The sequence below is a fragment of the Ranitomeya variabilis genome, chromosome 1 (genome assembly GCF_051348905.1).
Source record: "Ranitomeya variabilis isolate aRanVar5 chromosome 1, aRanVar5.hap1, whole genome shotgun sequence".
Taxonomy (NCBI): domain Eukaryota; kingdom Metazoa; phylum Chordata; class Amphibia; order Anura; family Dendrobatidae; genus Ranitomeya; species Ranitomeya variabilis.
The window spans coordinates 172,427,281-172,445,574 of NC_135232.1; the positions used below are offsets into that span (position 1 = coordinate 172,427,281).

General features: G+C 48.0%; 2 protein-coding genes across 4 annotated transcripts in view; both read left to right on the forward strand.

Moving 5' to 3' along the window:
- The first annotated feature begins 2,734 nt into the window (after positions 1–2,734).
- The window catches only part of COMMD10 (COMM domain containing 10), a 433,041-nt gene continuing 417,481 nt past the window's right edge, over positions 2,735–18,294 (forward strand). Inside the window, exons 1-2 of one of the 3 annotated variants that reach the window (XM_077290707.1) lie at positions 2,735–2,959; positions 13,776–13,866. In XM_077290707.1, the coding sequence (XP_077146822.1) occupies positions 2,928–2,959; positions 13,776–13,866 (123 nt within the window). In that variant the 5' untranslated portion in view covers positions 2,735–2,927. The remainder of the gene's footprint in view (positions 2,960–13,775; positions 13,867–18,294) is intronic. The other 2 variants (XM_077290699.1, XM_077290717.1) reach the window with 2 other exon arrangements.
- LOC143808233 (lamina-associated polypeptide 2, isoforms alpha/zeta-like) lies at positions 7,117–9,965 on the forward strand. The gene is made up of 2 exons (XM_077290687.1): positions 7,117–9,684; positions 9,808–9,965. Exon 1 carries the CDS (start codon positions 8,058–8,060, stop codon positions 9,111–9,113), a length of 1,056 nt encoding a protein of 351 aa, XP_077146802.1. The 5' UTR covers positions 7,117–8,057; the 3' UTR covers positions 9,114–9,684; positions 9,808–9,965.

The window sequence follows — 18,294 nt, forward strand, 5'->3', positions numbered from 1 at the left end:
GTACGTTGTAGTCACCAGTACATTGTAGTCACCAGTACTTTGTAGTGCCCAGTACATTGTAGTCACCAGTACGTTGTAGTGCCCAGTACATTGTAGTCACCAGTACGTTGTAGTGCCCAGTACATTGTAGTCACCAGTACGTTGCAGTGCCCAGTGCATTGTAGTCACCAGTACATTGTAGTGCCCACTGCATTGTAGTCACCAGTACATTGGAGTGCCCAGTACACTGTAGTCACCAGTACATTGCAGTGCCCAGTACATTGTAGTCACCAGGACATTGTAGTCACCAGTACGTTGTAGTCACCAGGACATTGTAGTCACCAGTACGTTGTAATCACCAGTACATTGTAGTCACCAGTACATTGTAGTCACAAGTACGTTGTAGTGCCCAGTACATTGTAGTCACCAGTACGTTGTAGTCACCAGTACATTGTAGTCACCAGTACGTTGTAGTGCCCAGTACATTGTAGTCACCAGTACGTTGTAGTCACCAGTACATTGTAGTCACCAGTACGTTGTAGTCACCAGTACGTTGTAGTCACCAGTACGTTGCAGTGCCCAGTACGTAGTAGTCACCAGTACGTTGCAGTGCCCAGTACATTGTAGTCACCAGTACATTGCAGTGCCCAGTACATTGTAGTCACCAGGACTTTGTAGTCACCAGTACGTTGTAGTCACCAGTACATTGTAGTCACCAGTACGTTGTAGTGCCCAGTACATTGTAGTCACCAGTACATTGTAGTCACCAGTACATTGTAGTGCCCAGTACATTGTAGACACCAGTACATTGTAGTCACCAGTACGTTGCAGTGCCCAGTACATTGTAGTCACCAGTACGTTGTAGTCACCAGTACGTTGCAGTGCCCAGTACATTGTAGTCACCAGTACGTTGCAGTGCCTAGTACGTTGTAGTCACCAGTACGTTGTAGTCACCAGTACATTGTAGTCACCAGTACGTTGTAGTCACCAGTACGTTGTAGTCCCCAGTACATTGTAGTCACCAGTACATTGTAGTCACCAGTACGTTGCAGTGCCCAGTACATTGTAGTCACCAGTACGTTGTAGTCACCAGTGCGTTGTAGTCACCAGTACATTGTAGTCACCAGTACGTTGTAGTCACCAGTACGTTGTAGTCACCAGTACGTTGCAGTGCCCAGTACATTGTAGTCACCAGTACGTTGCAGTGCCCAGTACATTGTAGTCACCAGTACGTTGCAGTCACCAGTACATTGTAGTCACCAGTACGTTGTAGTGCCCAGTACATTGTAGTCACCAGTACATTGTAGTCACCAGTACATTGTAGTCACCAGTACGTTGCAGTGCCCAGTACATTGTAGTCACCAGTACGTTGTAGTCACCAGTACGTTGCAGTGCCCAGTACATTGTAGTCACCAGTACGTTGCAGTGCCTAGTACGTTGTAGTCACCAGTACGTTGTAGTCACCAGTACATTGTAGTCACCAGTACGTTGTAGTCCCCAGTACATTGTAGTCACCAGTACGTTGCAGTGCCCAGTACATTGTAGTCACCAGTACGTTGCAGTGCCCGGTGCATTGTAGTCACCAGTACGTTGTAGTGCCCAGCGCATTGTAGTGCCCAGTACATTGTAGTCACCAGTACGTTGTAGTGCCCAGCGCATTGTAGTGCCCAGTACATTGTAGTCACCAGTACGTTGTAGTGCCCAGTGCATTGTAGTGCCCAGTACATTGTAGTCACCAGTACGTTGTAGTCACCAGTACGTTGTAGTCCCCAGTACATTGTAGTCACCAGTACGTTGCAGTGCCCAGTACATTGTAGTCACCAGTACGTTGCAGTGCCCAGTACGTTGTAGTCACCAGTACGTTGTAGTCACCAGTACGTTGTAGTCCCCAGTACATTGTAGTCACCAGTACGTTGCAGTGCCCAGTACATTGTAGTCACCAGTACGTTGCAGTGCCCGGTGCATTGTAGTCACCAGTACGTTGTAGTGCCCAGCGCATTGTAGTGCCCAGTACATTGTAGTCACCAGTACGTTGTAGTGCCCAGCGCATTGTAGTGCCCAGTACATTGTAGTCACCAGTACGTTGTAGTGCCCAGTGCATTGTAGTGCCCAGTACATTGTAGTCACCAGTACGTTGTAGTCACCAGTACGTTGTAGTCCCCAGTACATTGTAGTCACCAGTACGTTGCAGTGCCCAGTACATTGTAGTCACCAGTACGTTGCAGTGCCCAGTACGTTGTAGTCACCAGTACGTTGTAGTCACCAGTACGTTGCAGTGCCCAGTGCATTGTAGTCACCAGTACTTTGTAGTGCCCAGCGCATTGTAGTGCCCAGTACATTGTAGTCACCAGTACGTTGTAGTGCCCAGTGCATCGTAGTGACTGGTTGGCTCTTTTATACCGACAGACTTGAGCTGTTCTAAGATCAGCGTCCATTGCAGGTAAAGCACTTTCGTGTCGTTTTCTTGGTGTTTTGATATTCAGCCCCTTCTACAAAAATTGGTTTTGCACATCAGGCAATGGAGAGATTTGTGATTATTGTGCAGTAAAGACCTAAACCGGCCAATTCATTGTGTGATACTTTTCCTACACTAAATGCTAAATCCACTACATCCATCAGGATGAATATGAGACCGGTATCTGCGTGAGGCCTCATCGATGTCAAGTGTATGGGAATCAGCGGCTGTTAGGACCTTGCTCACACTGATGACTGACAACACTCAGAAAAAGGGACCGAAGTCCGAGCTCCAAGGAATCACTGCAGCCGCCCAGCACCAGCACCAGAAGAAACGACTCTCGCCGCGTTTTGAGTCCTGCGAGCCACCGTACCAGGATAGGAAGCGCTGACAGCTGACTGCCGATCACGTGACTTCTGCTGTCGCTTCACTTAGTTGAAGCAGGACCGGCGCGAAACGGAGCAGACAGGAACGAAGTGCCGAGCTTGTCACCATGGCGACAGCGGTATTCAAGGAGACTGTGAGGTAGTGTGAGGGGATGGGAGCCGGTACTGCATTCTGTGATTACCGGAGGGGGAGTGCGCAGTCATGTCTGCTGCGTTATCCGTGCGGCATCACATGGCCGTTATCAGACAGTGATTCTAACTAAACGCGATTCACCAATGTTCTGCTAATTCACAATGTCAGCGGTTCCTGAGCTATGACGGCTCCTTTCACACTGTGCTCCGGCCCCTGTCCGGTGGTCCTGTCAGGGCTTAGGGCCAAACCCCCCGCAAAGTGGGATTCTCAGGAATGCGCCCATTGCCTATACTGGTGCTGCAGAGCGGACGTGCGCTGGAGACGCATTTGGGTGCCCTCCTCCGGTAGGCATTTATGCCCGGAGCACAGCAGAGCGCACTGTCAGCACCATTCCAGTCAGCGCATACATCCGAATCCCATTTTGCAGGGGCTTTGGCCCTAAGCTCTGACGGGACCAATGAACGGGCCCAAAACGCAGTGTGAAAGCTCCCCAACACTTTTATCAGTCTCCAAGGCAAAGCGTGCTGCCTTAGATACCGACCACCGCTGCTAGACGGACGGCGTGCTGCCTTAGATACCGACCACCGCTGCTAGATGGACGGCGTGCTGCCTTAGATACCGACCACCGCTGCTAGACGGACGGCGTGCTGCCTTAGATACCGACCACCGCTGCTAGACGGACGGCGTGCTGCCTTAGATACCGGCCACCGCTGCTAGACGGACGGCGTGCGGCCTTAGATCCCGACCAGTGCATTGCTATTGAGCGTGTAAGCACTGTTGTGAAGATGATCAGGGATGCTCTGCTTCCTCCTAATCCTGGCCAGCTTACAGGCTAGACAGCAGAGGCAGTCGGTCTCCTAGGCAACTAGCTGTAAACAAAAGTGTTAATCTCAAGAACAGCTGCAAGTATCAGTAAGTGGTGAGTTGCAGAAGTGCCTTCTTTTACTTGCACTCTCCAACCGTTTCGAATCTGAAAAAGCAGGAATAGCCCTTCAAGGGGCAAAAGAGTTTGATTAAGATTTACACACAGAAGTAGAATCAGTGATTGTATTCAGGAGCGGTAGACGGTCCCTCCCTGTGCCCGGGAGCGGTAGACGGTCCCTCCCTGTGCCCGGGAGCGGTAGACGGTCCCTCCCTGTGCCCGGGAGCGGGAGGCGGTCCCTCCCTGTGCCCGGGAGCGGGAGGCGGTCCCTCCCTGTGCCCGGGAGCGGGAGGCGGTCCCTCCCTGTGCCCGGGAGCGGGAGACGGTCCCTCCCTGTGCCCGGGAGCGGGAGACGGTCCCTCCCTGTGCCCGGGAGCGGGAGACGGTCCCTCCCTGTAATATGGAGCGGGAGACGGTCCCTCCCTGTGCCCGGGAGCGGGAGGCGGTCCCTCCCTGTGCCCGGGAGCGGGAGGCGGTCCCTCACTGTGCCCGGGAGCGGGAGGCGGTCCCTCCCTGTGCCCGGGAGCGGGAGACGGTCCCTCCCTGTACCATGGAGCGGGAGACGGTCCCTCCCTGTAATATGGAGCGGGAGACGGTCCCTCCCTGTGCCCGGGAGCGGGAGGCGGTCCCTCCCTGTACCATGGAGCGGGAGACGGTCCCTCCCTGTACCATGGAGCGGGAGGCGGTCCCTCCCTGTGCCCGGGAGCGGGAGGCGGTCCCTCCCTGTGCCCGGGAGCGGTAGACGGTCCCTCCCTGTGCCCGGGAGCGGTAGACGGTCCCTCCCTGTGCCCGGGAGCGGGAGGCGGTCCCTCCCTGTACCCGGGAGCGGTAGACGGTCCCTCCCTGTGCCATTGAGCGGGAGGCGGGCCCTCCCTGTGCCATTGAGCGGGAGGCGGGCCCTCCCTGTGCCATTGAGCGGGAGGCGGGCCCTCCCTGTGCCATTGAGCGGGAGGCGGGCCCTCCCTGTACCATGGAGCGGGAGGCGGGCCCTCCCTGTACCATGGAGCGGGAGGCGGGCCCTACCTGTACCATGGAGCGGGAGGCGGGCCCTCCCAGTACCATGGAGCGGGAGGCGGGCCCTCCCAGTACCATGGAGCGGGAGGCGGGCCCTACCTGTACCATGGAGCGGGAGGCGGGCCCTCCCAGTACCATGGAGCGGGAGGCGGGCCCTACCTGTACCATGGAGCGGGAGGCGGGCCCTCCCAGTACCATGGAGCGGGAGGCGGGCCCTACCTGTACCATGGAGCGGGAGGCGGGCCCTCCCTGCAACCTCAGTCCCGGATGTTTACAGTAAGATTTTTAGACTGGATGGTCATTGGTAAACTGTCCTGTCCCCCGTGTTCTTATCTGTATTATGCCCACGTCTCTTCATCCCGCAGCTCTGGATGCAGAGCCACCTGCTGCCCCCCACAGGGCTCATTGACTGCTCCTATCATCTACCTATTCATGGACTGAGTTTGTCTTAGTCATGGAGAGCTGATAGGAGCTTGTAGGGCATGGGACATTATCACCACAGGGCCACATCTACTCCTTAGAGACACTTCCACGTGATTCTTCCAGAATGCTGTGGAGGTGCAGTCATTGTGAAGTCTGACGTCCGCAGGCTCATTGGTTTGCACCTACTGTTCTCTCCTGCCTTGTTCCCTTGTGAAACTGGAGCAATCACCTATGTAATTTCTCATAGATTTGAAGATCCTGGACATTTAATATCCAGCTCCTCATATTCCTAGAATCGGGCAGATTTCATTGACCGCTTTTAGCCATCTCTCCCACAGGTTTACTAGGCTCCAGTAACATTTTTGCCCATAATGTCGCTCAGGACTGTACTGCTGTCACACATGGAAGTGTAAGACCCCAGACTAAAAACAAAATCCAGCTTGAATTGCGAGGTTCTGGACAGTGATTTGTAATGTGGGGTAATACGTGAAGGGAACAGACATCCCACTGTCTCCGGACTTTATACTAGTTGCTGTCTCAGTGCTTTTGCATTTCCTGCTGAAATGTTTTTTTTTATATATATAATCTTTATAAGAACAGATGTGTCGGTCACATGATTTTGTGGCACTTACCAATATGTAGGTATTACAGGTTCTCATCCAGTATTTGTTAGTGCGGATTTCCTCACAGACTGCAAACCCGCCTGTCCTGAAAATGTCTGCTGATGGAGAAGCATGTAACCAGACCTGTCCATCAGCCTCCTCCAATTCAATAGCACCACTAATGGAAAAGCTGCTTTTTAATTGGGGGAGGCTGATGGACAAGTCGGCTACACGCTTCTCCATCAACAGCTATTTTATAGAGTTGAGGGCTGTAGAATCTCTAAGGATGTCTGTACTGATAAGTGCAGGAGAACCTGTCATCAGTGGTGTACCAGGCCCCCGCCCGTCATCCTAAGTTCAACTGTATCGGCATCCTGGATACTGATACAGTTAAAAGTAATGTGAGAGGGAGCGTCAGCTGACACTCCTGCCTTCAGTCTTTCACACTTAGCGTCTGACGTCTCACCGCAGTGGGCACGATGATGTCCCTACACAGCGCCCACTGCTCTGAGATGTGTGGGCAATTCAGAATGCTGACTGCAGAGACCGGAGCAGCAGGGGAATGAGGAGGAGTGAGGAGTTTTTTTTTTTTTATATGGGAGTACATTGTGGTGGCCGTAATACTATGTGGCGGACTATAGGGAATGCATTGTACTGTGTATGGAGGACTATGGGCAGTGCTAAGTGCTGTGTGGAGGACTATGGGCAGTGCTAAGTGCTTTGTGGAGGACTATGGGCAGTGCTAAGTGCTGTGTGGAGGACTATGGGCAGTGCATTGTACTGTGTGGAGGACTTTGGGGAGGGCATTGTACTGTGTGGAGGACTATGGGGAGGGCATTGTACTGTGTGGAGGACTATGGGGAGTGCATTGTGCTGTGTGGAGGACTATGGGGAGTGCTATGTGCTTTGTGGAGGACTGTGTGGAGGACTATGGAGACTGCATTGTACTGTGTGGAGGACTATGGAGACTGCATTGTACTGTGTGGAGGACTATGGGGAGGGCATTGTACTGTGTGGAGGACTATAGGGGCTGTGTGGGTGTCACAGTTGTGTTATCATACTGTCTTGGGGTCACCATGCTTTGCTGGGGCAGTTGAGGTTGGGTACAGTAGGGTCATCATACTATGCGTGTGCAAGAATTCACTGTGGGGATATCATACTGTGTTTTGGGGGGCACTTTTACTCTTCGCCACGACAGCACCCTACTGGAGAGAGGGATCCGCCCCGCAGGAACAGGAAACCTATTGAGAAATAAATGGGGGCGGTCCGCCTCTCCTCCTCAGTTTAGGTTTCCTGTTCCTGCGGGAACGACAGGACTCTTACTGAGAAGACATACCTGGGCTTGCATGCCGCCTGCGCAGTATCCGTGAGAACGGCAGGGGCTGCGGCTCAGAAGCAGCGTCGGGGGAGTTCCGTTAGACGGCTCCCCCCTCGTCTGATGGAGCGGGCAGACGGCCGGGTCCGGGAAAGGCCGACCGGCGTCCTTCCCAGCGTGCGGTACGGCAGCAGGAGCCGGGTAAGGTGACCTTCCAGCGGCCGGCGTGGAATCCCGGGCCGCGCGTGCGCCGACCGCCGCACATACAGGCTACCCCGGAAGTGGTTCTTGGACTTCCGGGGCGCCTAGGCCGGATCCAGGGCGGGGGAGCCGGCACTGATCTACGCATGCGCGGGAAAAAAAAAAAAAAAAAAAACGTTTTGGCGCTCTATTTAAAGCGCTCACTAACGCTGAATCGGCGATGCAGAGATGTCATCCCCAGGTGCCATGGACCCTACAACCGGAGTTCCAGTACCCCCCGCCAAAGATCACGCCAGAGGATCCTCGGACACCGCTCGTAAAAGCGACGGTTCCAGAACAGGATCTCGGCCTTCTGATCCGGTATTATTTGCTTCACTGGGTGAGTTGTGAACTCTACCTATTAAGCTAACGCTGTCTCCCTATCTCTCTCTTTTCCCTTTCTCTCTCTACTTACACGCTTAGAGCAAAAAACGACAAAAAACGAAGCACAGGGAATGTGCCTTGTGTAACCAGCCCCTCCCTGACTCATACCCCAAAAAACTTTGTGAGGACTGTTTAAAAGAAACACAGGGAGCAGCAGTGTCCATTACGGACCTACGGGCCATTATTAGAGAAGAACTAAAAAATATGACCCAGGAAAAACCGCGTAGTTCTAAATCTAAAACGCCAACACTTGTGTCAGACTCCGACAGTGACCAACCGATACTGTCAGATGCCTCCCTATCATCATGTCCAGCGTCATCATCCTCATCAGAGATTGAGGGACGCTCATGTTTCCCCTTGGACAGTGTGGACAACTTGGTAAAATCTATTCGAAATACCATGGGGTGTGAGGAGTCTAAGGGTGCGCAAACCGCGCAAGAAATAATGTTCGCGGGTTTGGCAGACAGAAAGAGGAGATGTTTTCCGGTTATTCCAGCAGTGAAAACATTGATTAAAAGAGAGTGGGAGAAGCAAGATCAGAGAGGCTTTCTACCCTCAGCCTCAAAACGCAAATATCCGTTTAGTGACGAGGAGCTTCTTACTTGGACCAAAGTCCCTAAGGTCGACGCAGCTGTAGCCTCTACCTCCAAACAATCCACTCTACCTGTGGAGGATGCGGGACTATTGGTCGATCCTTTGGATCGTAAGGCTGAATCATCCCTTAAACGTTCCTGGGAAGCGGCTACAGGGATATTCAAACCTGCAGTAGCCAGCACTTGCGCGGCCCGGTCAATGATCATCTGGATTGATCAGTTAGACCAGCAAATTGAAAAGAAAAGCTCGAGGGAAAAACTAAGAGCAGCCATCCCTTTAATACGAGGAGCAGCGGCCTTTCTGGCAGACGCCTCCGCCGACTCACTCCGTTTAGCAGCAAGATCTGCGGGCCTTGTAAATAACGCAAGAAGAGCCCTATGGATGAAGAGTTGGAAAGGGGACGCGCAATCTAAGTCTAAAATATGCGCAATCCCATGTGAGGGTGAGTACCTCTTTGGTAAAACCTTAGATGAGATACTCAAAAAGGCAAAGGACAGGAAGAAAGCTTTTCCTGAAACCTCTATTCCGTTTTACAGGAGAGCCTTTAAAAGGAGGCCGTTTGGCAAAAGGAGGCAAACGGATAGGTCTACAACATGGACCCCTAAAGACGACAAGCAGAGAGGTACCATGTTTAGAAGACCCAACCCCCCAAAAGACAAATACTGAGGACATACCAGTTGGGGGCAGACTTAAATTTTTCACCACCCAATGGGAGAAGATAACATCTAGCTCGTGGGTTTTAAATATCGTCCGAGATGGAATTAAATTAAAATTCTCTCGTGTACCCCACGAGTCTTATATTATAACAACTCTCAGCTCGCCTATACAGCAACAGGCTTTAGAGCTTGAAATTCAAACCCTAATATCAAAACGGGTCCTAGTCCAAGTGCCAGTGGGACAGGAGGGTAGGGGATTCTATTCTCCCCTATTCTTAATCTCTAAGCCCGACGGTTCTTTCAGAACCATCATAAACCTTAAAAAACTCAATTCATTCATTGAAAATTATACATTTAAAATGGAGTCCATTAGGTCCACCATAAAACTCCTCTTCCCAAACTGTATGATGGGGGGCATTGATCTAAAGGATGCTTACTATCATCTCCCCATTCATAACAGATACCAAAAATTCCTCAGAGTGGCGGTAAAAATCAACAACGAGGTTCGTCACTTCCAGTATGCGGCCTTACCCTTCGGCCTCTCAACAGCGCCGAGGATCTTCACCAAGATAATGCTAGAGGTGATGGCATACCTACGCCAGAAGGAAACTTTGATTGTGCCCTATCTGGATGACTTTTTGGTAATAGCAAATTCAGTTACTCAATGTGCCGATCGTTTGGCTCACGCAATTTCCTCTCTACAGGACCTGGGCTGGATAATCAATACCGACAAATCCAGACTCACTCCGCTTTCCCGTCAGGCGTTTTTGGGGTTCCAGTTAGACTCCATATCTCAAAAGTGTCTCCTGCCGCAGGTAAAAATCCTACTGATCAGACACAAAGTCCTAGCCGCAATAACTAATCCTCGTATATCCCTGAGACAAGCTATGTCGTTACTAGGGTCTCTTATCTCTTGTATACCAGCAGTGAGATGGGCTCAACACCACACTCGAGTCCTACAACATCAAATTTTACAAGAGGATAGACGGTTATTTGGTCACCTAAATACAAAAATAACCTTATCTCAGGAGGTTTTAACTTCCTTAGAGTGGTGGCTAGACTCAAACCATTTGTTGAGTGGGGTTCCATGGGTAATAACGCCATCTCACACCATAACCACTGACGCCAGTCCTCATGGATGGGGCGCTCATATGGGGAACGATTATTGCCAGGGTTTATGGAGCAGGGAAGAAAATTGCAGCTCCTCTAACTTTAAAGAACTGAATGCTGTAAAATACGCCTTATACCATTTCCTCCCACAGATTCGGGGGAAAGACGTCAGAGTCCTGTCCGACAACACCACCACGGTGGCGTATCTAAATCGGCAAGGAGGTACGCGATCAGAGACTCTGATGTCTTCTGCTACGGAAATCTTAAATCTAGCAGAAAGTCACCTAACATCCCTTACTGCATTGCACATAAGGGGAGCAAGCAATCAGCAGGCGGACTTCTTAAGCAGACACACCCTGAGGCAAGGAGAGTGGTGTCTAAACCAGCAGATATTTCTGGACATAATATCTCTTTGGGGCCGTCCTCAGATAGATCTCTTCGCCACAAGGAAAAACAGAAAAGTCCGGAGATTTGCTTCTCTATCTCCAGCGGATCATCCGGACATTCTGGACGCTCTCCAAGCCCCTTGGCAGTTCAGTCTGGCGTACGCGTTTCCTCCGATCATATTGCTTCCTCAAGTTATACGCAAAATCAGGGAAGAAGGGGCGAGAGTTGTACTGATAGCTCCATTCTGGCCCAAGAGACCATGGTTCTCATGGTTACAGACCATGTCGGTCTCAGATCCTTGGGTCCTCCCCTCAACGCCCAACCTTCTCTTCCAGGGTCCGTTTTTCCACCCTCAGGTGGACAATCTACACCTGACAGCCTGGAACTTGAGAGGCAGATGTTAAGATCGAGAGGATTCTCGGGGGGTTTAATTGATACGCTTCTCCATAGTAGAAAACCCTCCACCACAAAAATCTATACAAGAGTATGGAGAAAATTTTTTCAATTCCATACATCTACCGACACATCAGAAATTCCGATACATTCTATCCTGGAGTTTCTTCAAAAAGGGAGAGAACTAGGTCTAACTGTAAACACCTTGAAGGTTCATGTTTCAGCGCTAGGAGCCCTCTATGGCCATAACATCGCGGGGGATAGATGGGTATCCAGATTTATTACGGCCTGCGAAAGAATGAATCCAGTTAACATACCTAGGATTCCACCCTGGGATTTAAATTTAGTCTTACAAGCCCTAACAGACTCTCCATTCGAGCCAATAGACTCAATACCAATTAAATGTCTATCACTAAAAACGGCCCTCTTGGTAGCACTGACTTCAGCTAGGAGAATCAGTGACATCCAAGCACTCTCTATAGATCCACCTTTTTTGTTAACCTTTCAGGATAAGCTAATTCTTAAACCAGACCCTTCCTACCTGCCCAAAGTAGCAAAAAAATTCCACAGGTCACAAGAAATAATCTTGCCCACTTTCTTCAGTAATCCATCCACTCCTGAAGAACAAAAATATCACACTCTAGACGTTAAAAGAGTAGTGTTAAAATACATTGAAAAGACCAGCAGCTGGCGACAGAGTAGGGCTCTGTTTATTTCCTTCCAGGGCGTCAAGAAGGGTCATGGAGTAACAAAAAGCACCTTATCCCGGTGGATCAGAGAGGCTATCAGACTGGCTTACTCCGCGAGGAAAGAAAACCCTCCGGAAGGCATAACGGCACACTCTACCAGAGCGATGGCATCCTCCTGGGCAGAGAGGGGAGACGTCCCGATTGAAACTATATGTAAGGCGGCAACGTGGTCAAACCCTTCTACATTTTATAACCACTATAGGCTAGACCTATCGTCAACTTCTGACCTAGACTTTGGCAGGACTGTCCTCAGCACGGTGGTCCCCTCCCTAGGTGATGGTCTCTGAAAGATCTCCAGTAGGGTGCTGTCGTGGCGAAGAGTAAAAAGCCGGATTACTCACCGGTAATGCTCTTTTAGTGAGTCCACGACAGCACCCTCTTACATCCCTCCCTAGATTAATATAATGCATATTATTTGAGTAAAATCCTTTTAATCATAAGCAAATAAGTTTAAACAATGAAATAAATGATATTTGCCTAATACTGGCGGTCCTCCGGGTACTCTGAAATCAAAACTGAGGAGGAGAGGCGGACCGCCCCCATTTATTTCTCAATAGGTTTCCTGTTCCTGCGGGGCGGATCCCTCTCTCCAGTAGGGTGCTGTCGTGGACTCACTAAAAGAGCATTACCGGTGAGTAATCCGGCTTTTTGCTGGCATCATACTTATGGCTACAGTGAAAGGGAATCTAGGGTTTTCTTTATGAGTAAAATTACTTTGGACTCTAGATTTATGAGATATGCTCTTTTGTGACCCTGCTAATTATTAGAGCTTAATATAAAGCTTCTGCTATGGGGCCCCATGATTTCTATGTGCTGCCTGTCATAATTATGTATTAGTAAATGCCTCAAAATCTTGTCCTCAACACATTTGGTAAAATATTGAGAAATAATCCCTGATCTGCTGTTATCAGCTGTGGCAGTGTACAAGTGGAAGAGCACAGCTCTGTACTCGGATTAGTGTCTGCTGCAGACTGGCTCTTAACTAAAAGATGTAGGCGTTGATTTGCCGTACTCGGGAGTGGCCACTAATCTGTGTGCAGAGCTGTGGTCTTCATTCGGCCACTGCCGGAATCGATAACGGTCATTCAGTCAGGATTTGGGCGATCCCCACCAGTATCATAGTGGATAACCCCTTCTGACTAGAAGCTGTCACCCTGAATACACTGAAAAGGCCAGAAGCTGAACAGATTGATATGTAGGTTTGTGAAAAAAATGCTTAGCATAACCTGAGTTTTATTCATTGAAATCCCCTCTCATTCTGGGATTAGGAGTCATGTGGGCGGTCCTAATCAATTAATGACACCTGTCTCTATATGCTCTTTTATTTAGCAAGGCTGTAGATCACCGCCTATCTGACTTCTAATCCCAGAATTTTTATTTCATAAATCAATATGAAACATGAAAATTGAAACTTTGTAATATATCTTAATAGAGAAGTCACCTTCTTCCTCCACCAGGGCTGGGCATTCATTCTCAATGTAAAAATAAAATCTGTTTTCGGTGAACACATACTTTCCCATTACTGAGACGGTTGGTGCTTTTAAAATTCTATGAGGGGAAGGAGAAGCGAGAGGCAGACAGACATTCTGCTGCAGGTTTGCATGAAATGACAGTTTACATTCTCCATAGAACTTTATAAACACCAACTGCCACCTCCTGTCTCAGTGATGGCGATGTCCCCTACACAGAGAATGAATGATCAGTCCTGAGGCAGAAAGAAGTGGAAATCTAGGATACAAATACATTACAAAAGTTTCTTATTGTCACAATTACTATTGATTTATGTAAAATAAATAAATTACCCAACATTTATTATTTAAATGAATAAACCTGAAGTTCTGTTGAATTTTTTTTTCCCACAAACGGGCAATGTGCTCAGCTTCTCTATAACCTGCTGCCTGCAGAGCGGACTGGATTTCCAACGTGACATGTTCCCTTTACGCTGTACATGAGTTGTGGCTTTACATTGGGCTGCAGACATTCTACATCAGACTACAATGCACATTTACTTCTCCTCTTATTTTCTCTACCAGCATAAAACAAGCGGTCGCCATTATCAATGGCATGGATGCTGGAAAGTTTCCCCGGCTTCTATCACGGATACTTCAAAAGCTGCATCTGAAGGTGAGTCTGAGATGCATCTAAAGAAGAAAAAAGACTTTATAATTGTAGTATAATTTCTCTATTACCCAGTAATAAGGCCTTGGGTGGCTGAAGCTGACCGTGCACGTTAGGTAGCTTCGCAGCTGTCCTGCCCCCCATAGACACGTACATGTCCCCGGAAGGGTGCATGAGCTCTGAATGTGGGGCTGATGTCACCTGAGATAAAGCAATCTGGTATGTGTAAATCCAGCTGCCCCGGTCCTTATTTCCCCGAGACGTATTTGGGAAAACCGGGACAGTTCCAGACATGTTAATGTTCGGATGACGCTGATGTATCACTAGCTTAATGCCTTGTTACGGCAGTACTTTCATCAGTATTTGTAGGCCAGAGCTAGGGCTCCAAATTACTGTCGCGTGAGAGGGCTAAGAGCTGCTAAATTGTCGTCGCCATGCCAGAGAATTGTGCTGCAACCTCTCCAGGACTCCTGCATGAGAACCGCGTGTTTGCCCTGCACTGATTTCCATTCACAGATCTGCTCTCCGCTGTTGGAAGCGGCCATGTTCCTCACATCCTTGCTGTGCTCGTATTATGCACTGAGACAGTTTCTCCTGTACAGTGTATATACTGCACATTGTCTGACATAGAGATCATTTTCTCAGAACGTTGATCACAACAGAAAGATCCCTGCAAAGACTGATGGAAGAGGCATCTCAGACCTGCTGAATTGTAAATGCAGCTTTCTTGTATACTACATGCTGTCATTCAGCTTCACAACGTTCATTATGGCTGGAAGAAATGTTATGAAATCCTGTTCTAGGCCATTCCTAGAAAACAGGAGCACATTCATGAAACTGATTTTAAAGGGAATCTGTCACTGGGCTTTTGTTACTTAATCTGAGAGCAGCATGATGTAGAGGCAGAGATAGTTATAGGCCGAAGAAATGTTTTACTGTCAGTTATCTAAGGTGTATGAGCAGCTGAACACTACTAATTCCCCTAACAAGGAATCTGTCACCTCCTGATGTGTGAACAGCAGAAAATAGAGAGAGAGACCCGGCTTCCAGTGATATGTCACTTACTGGGCTGCTTGCTGTTGTTTTGATGGTCAGTGTTTTAACTGCTGGAGAGGAGATTATCTGTAGAGGACTATTAAACCAGCTGAATGTAGGTTTTTTTTTTTGGTTGTTGATCAGGTAAATCCCGTATCACTGGTCACCCAGCAGCAGCCTCTGTGTGTAGAGAAATTTAACTAGTAGCTGACAGGTTCTAGAAGGGCAAACTTTGATTGTGTACATTCTCATTACCAAAGAGGTACTAATAAATGAAGTGGGGGGGAGGGATTGTCCAATGCGAGACATGTCACCCATTTAAGCTGCTGTATTTTCTGCCTTGTGAAACCACAGAAATGTGTTATCAATCCAAATTATGGATATACACACATGGTCCTAATTGCTGGTACCCCTCGTTTAGTGACGGAAAAACCTACAATGGTCACAGAAATAACTTGAATCTGACAAAAGTAATAATATATTAAAAATCTATGAAAATGAACAAATGAAAGTCAGACATTGCTATCCAACCATGTTTCCACAGAATTAAAAAAAATAAAATAAATAAGACTCATGAAATAGGCCAGGACACAAATGATGGTACCCCTGAAAATAATGTGACAAAAGGGACATGTTAAATCAAGGTGTGTCCACTAACTAGCATCAAAGGTATCTACAATCTTGGAATCAGCGAGTCGGCCTGTATATAGGGCTACAGATACTCACTGGTGTGTATCACACTCAACATGGACCAGAGGAAGCGAAGGAAGAGTTGTGATTAGAAAGCAAATTATAGACAAACATGTTAAAGGTAAAAGTTATAAGACCATCTCCAAGCAGCTTGATGTTCCTGTGACTACAGTTGCACATATTATTCAGAAATTTAAGATCCATGGGACTGTAGCCATCCACCCTGGACATGCCCGCAGGAGGAAAATTGATGACAAATCAAAGAGACGGATAATACGAATGGTAACAAAAGAGCCTAGAAAAAAATTCTAAACAGATTATAGGTGAACTTCAAGCTCAAGGAACATCATTATCACATTGCGCCATCCGGCGTTGTATGAGCCAAAGTGGACTTCATGGGAGACAACCAAGGAGGACACCATTGTTGTAAACAAATCATAAAAAAGCCAGACTGGAATTTGCCAAACCAAATGTTGACAAGCCACAAAGCTTCTGGGAGAATGTGTTATAGACAGATGAGACACAAGGGGAACTTTTTGGCAAGACACATCAGCTCTATGTTCACAGATGGAAAAATGAAGCATATCAAGAAAAGAACTCTGTTCCTACTGTGAAATATGGAGGAGGCTCTGTTATGTTCTGGGGCTGTTTTGCTGCATCCGGCACAGGGTATCTAGAATCTGTGCAGGGTACAATGAAATCTCAAGACTATAACGGGATTCTAGAGAGAAATGTGCTGCTCAGTGTCAGAAAGCGTGGTCTCAGTCGCAGGTCATGGGTCTTGCAACAGGATAATGACCCAAAACACACAGGTAAAAACACCCAAGAATGGCTAAGAGGAAAACATTGGCCTATTCTGAAGTGGCCTTCTATGAGTCCTGACCTAAATCCTATTTTGCATCTATGGAAAGAGCTGAAACATGCCGTCCGGAAAAGGCAACCTTCAAACACGAGACAGCTGGAGCAGTTTGCTCTTGAGGAGTGGGACAAAATACCTGTCGAGAGTAGCAGAAGTCTCATTGACGGTTACAGGAATCGTTTGATTGCAGTGATTGCCTCAAAAGGTTGTGCAACAAAATATTAAGTTAAGGCTACCATCATTTCTGTCCAGGCCTATTTCATGAGTTCTATTTTTTTTTTAATTCTGCGGCAGCATGGTTGAAAAGCAATGTCTGACTTTCATTTGATCATTTTCATAGATTTTTAATTTATTATTTCTGTGACCATTGTGGGTTTTTCTGTCATTAAACAAGGGGTACCAACAATTTTGACCACGTGTGTATTGTAGTTGTTTGGTGTGTCAAGGATGGTGAAAGCATCCTCGGAAATATGGCGGTGATATTATTCCAACACGAGTTTACTGTGGGGAAAAAAATGACATGAATAGAATAGGGTCTTTACACCTATTTCTGTGCATATGATTAACCATCCTCCTTTCACTGACCAGAAGGAGGGTTGAGATCCTATAGAACATCCCAGAGACCCCCATTGTCAGATCCAGGAGGGACAGCGTGCAGTATAGATCTGCCCTAATCTCCGCAGTAATCTACTCCACCAAAAGCCCTCACAGATCTAATCTATAGGATGTTTCTGGATTTCATTCCTTTTGTTGTTTTTGCTTGTTAATACATCTTTTTTTTTATAATTTCTTCTTTTTGTCATTTTTGCAATTACTGAACTTTTTTTGTATATTAAATCTAAAGTCTAAATTAATGTATTCCTTGCTGCTCTAAATGTGCCCAGAGCATCAAAGAGCAAAGTATAGCCTAGTTGTGCTATCCTATATATGCCAGAGTGTAAGAACAGTACCTATCAGGTGCTCGGCAAAGCTGGACGCATGTATCCAAGTGTGTTACTAGGGCTGGCCCAACAAAATGGTGAGTGGTGGCAGCGAAAAGTCACATCGGAGTCACAAGTGCAACAAGTGGGCAGTGTTCTTGGCTTCCATCATATCCATGAGTTCTATATAACCCCACCTCCACCACTGATTGGCAGCTTTGTGTTTACACTCTGCCTAGGCATAAAGTTGCCAATCAGTGGTGTGGGCGGGGTTACACAGGGCTCTGCATTCAAAGAACTGCTAGATCTGCTGCAGATAAAACAGTGACCTTATCAAAGCTGGTGCATGCATCCCAGTAAGTGATACATCGCTGGAACCGGGGTCTCTGCCCCTATATCATGCTGCTGTCATATGGGGAACCAATGACCTGAAGACAGATTCCCTTTAATATGAAAGAGCAATCACCTGAAATGTACTCACTCTTACCTGTGCCTGCAATCCTCTGACGGGCTGGTGCAAGATCACATGATGCTTGGCCAGATGTGTCGTTCCATCCACTAGGTGCTTTGGTGACCACCTGCCATATGTGGTCACAGGTAAGAGGCAGAACACACAGTGGTTAGGGCTACTTCTCTCCCCCCACTGGCAACCCCGCACCGTGATCACGGAGGAGCCGAGTTTTGTCCTGACAGCCAGAGGTTATTTGATGACCTCCAGGTCTGTCAGCTATGGTGGCCTGTTATACTCAACCTGCTGCAGGGCCTAACAGGCGTTCTAACAGTGCAAGCACTGACAGTTCTCATGCATTGCAATGCAGGGACTAAGAAAAAAAAAAAAAAAAAGTAACAACATTTTTTTTAAAACTACTGTGTTTGGAAAAAAAAAAAAATCACAAAATATATAAAGAAAAATGTTTGAACCAGTAGATA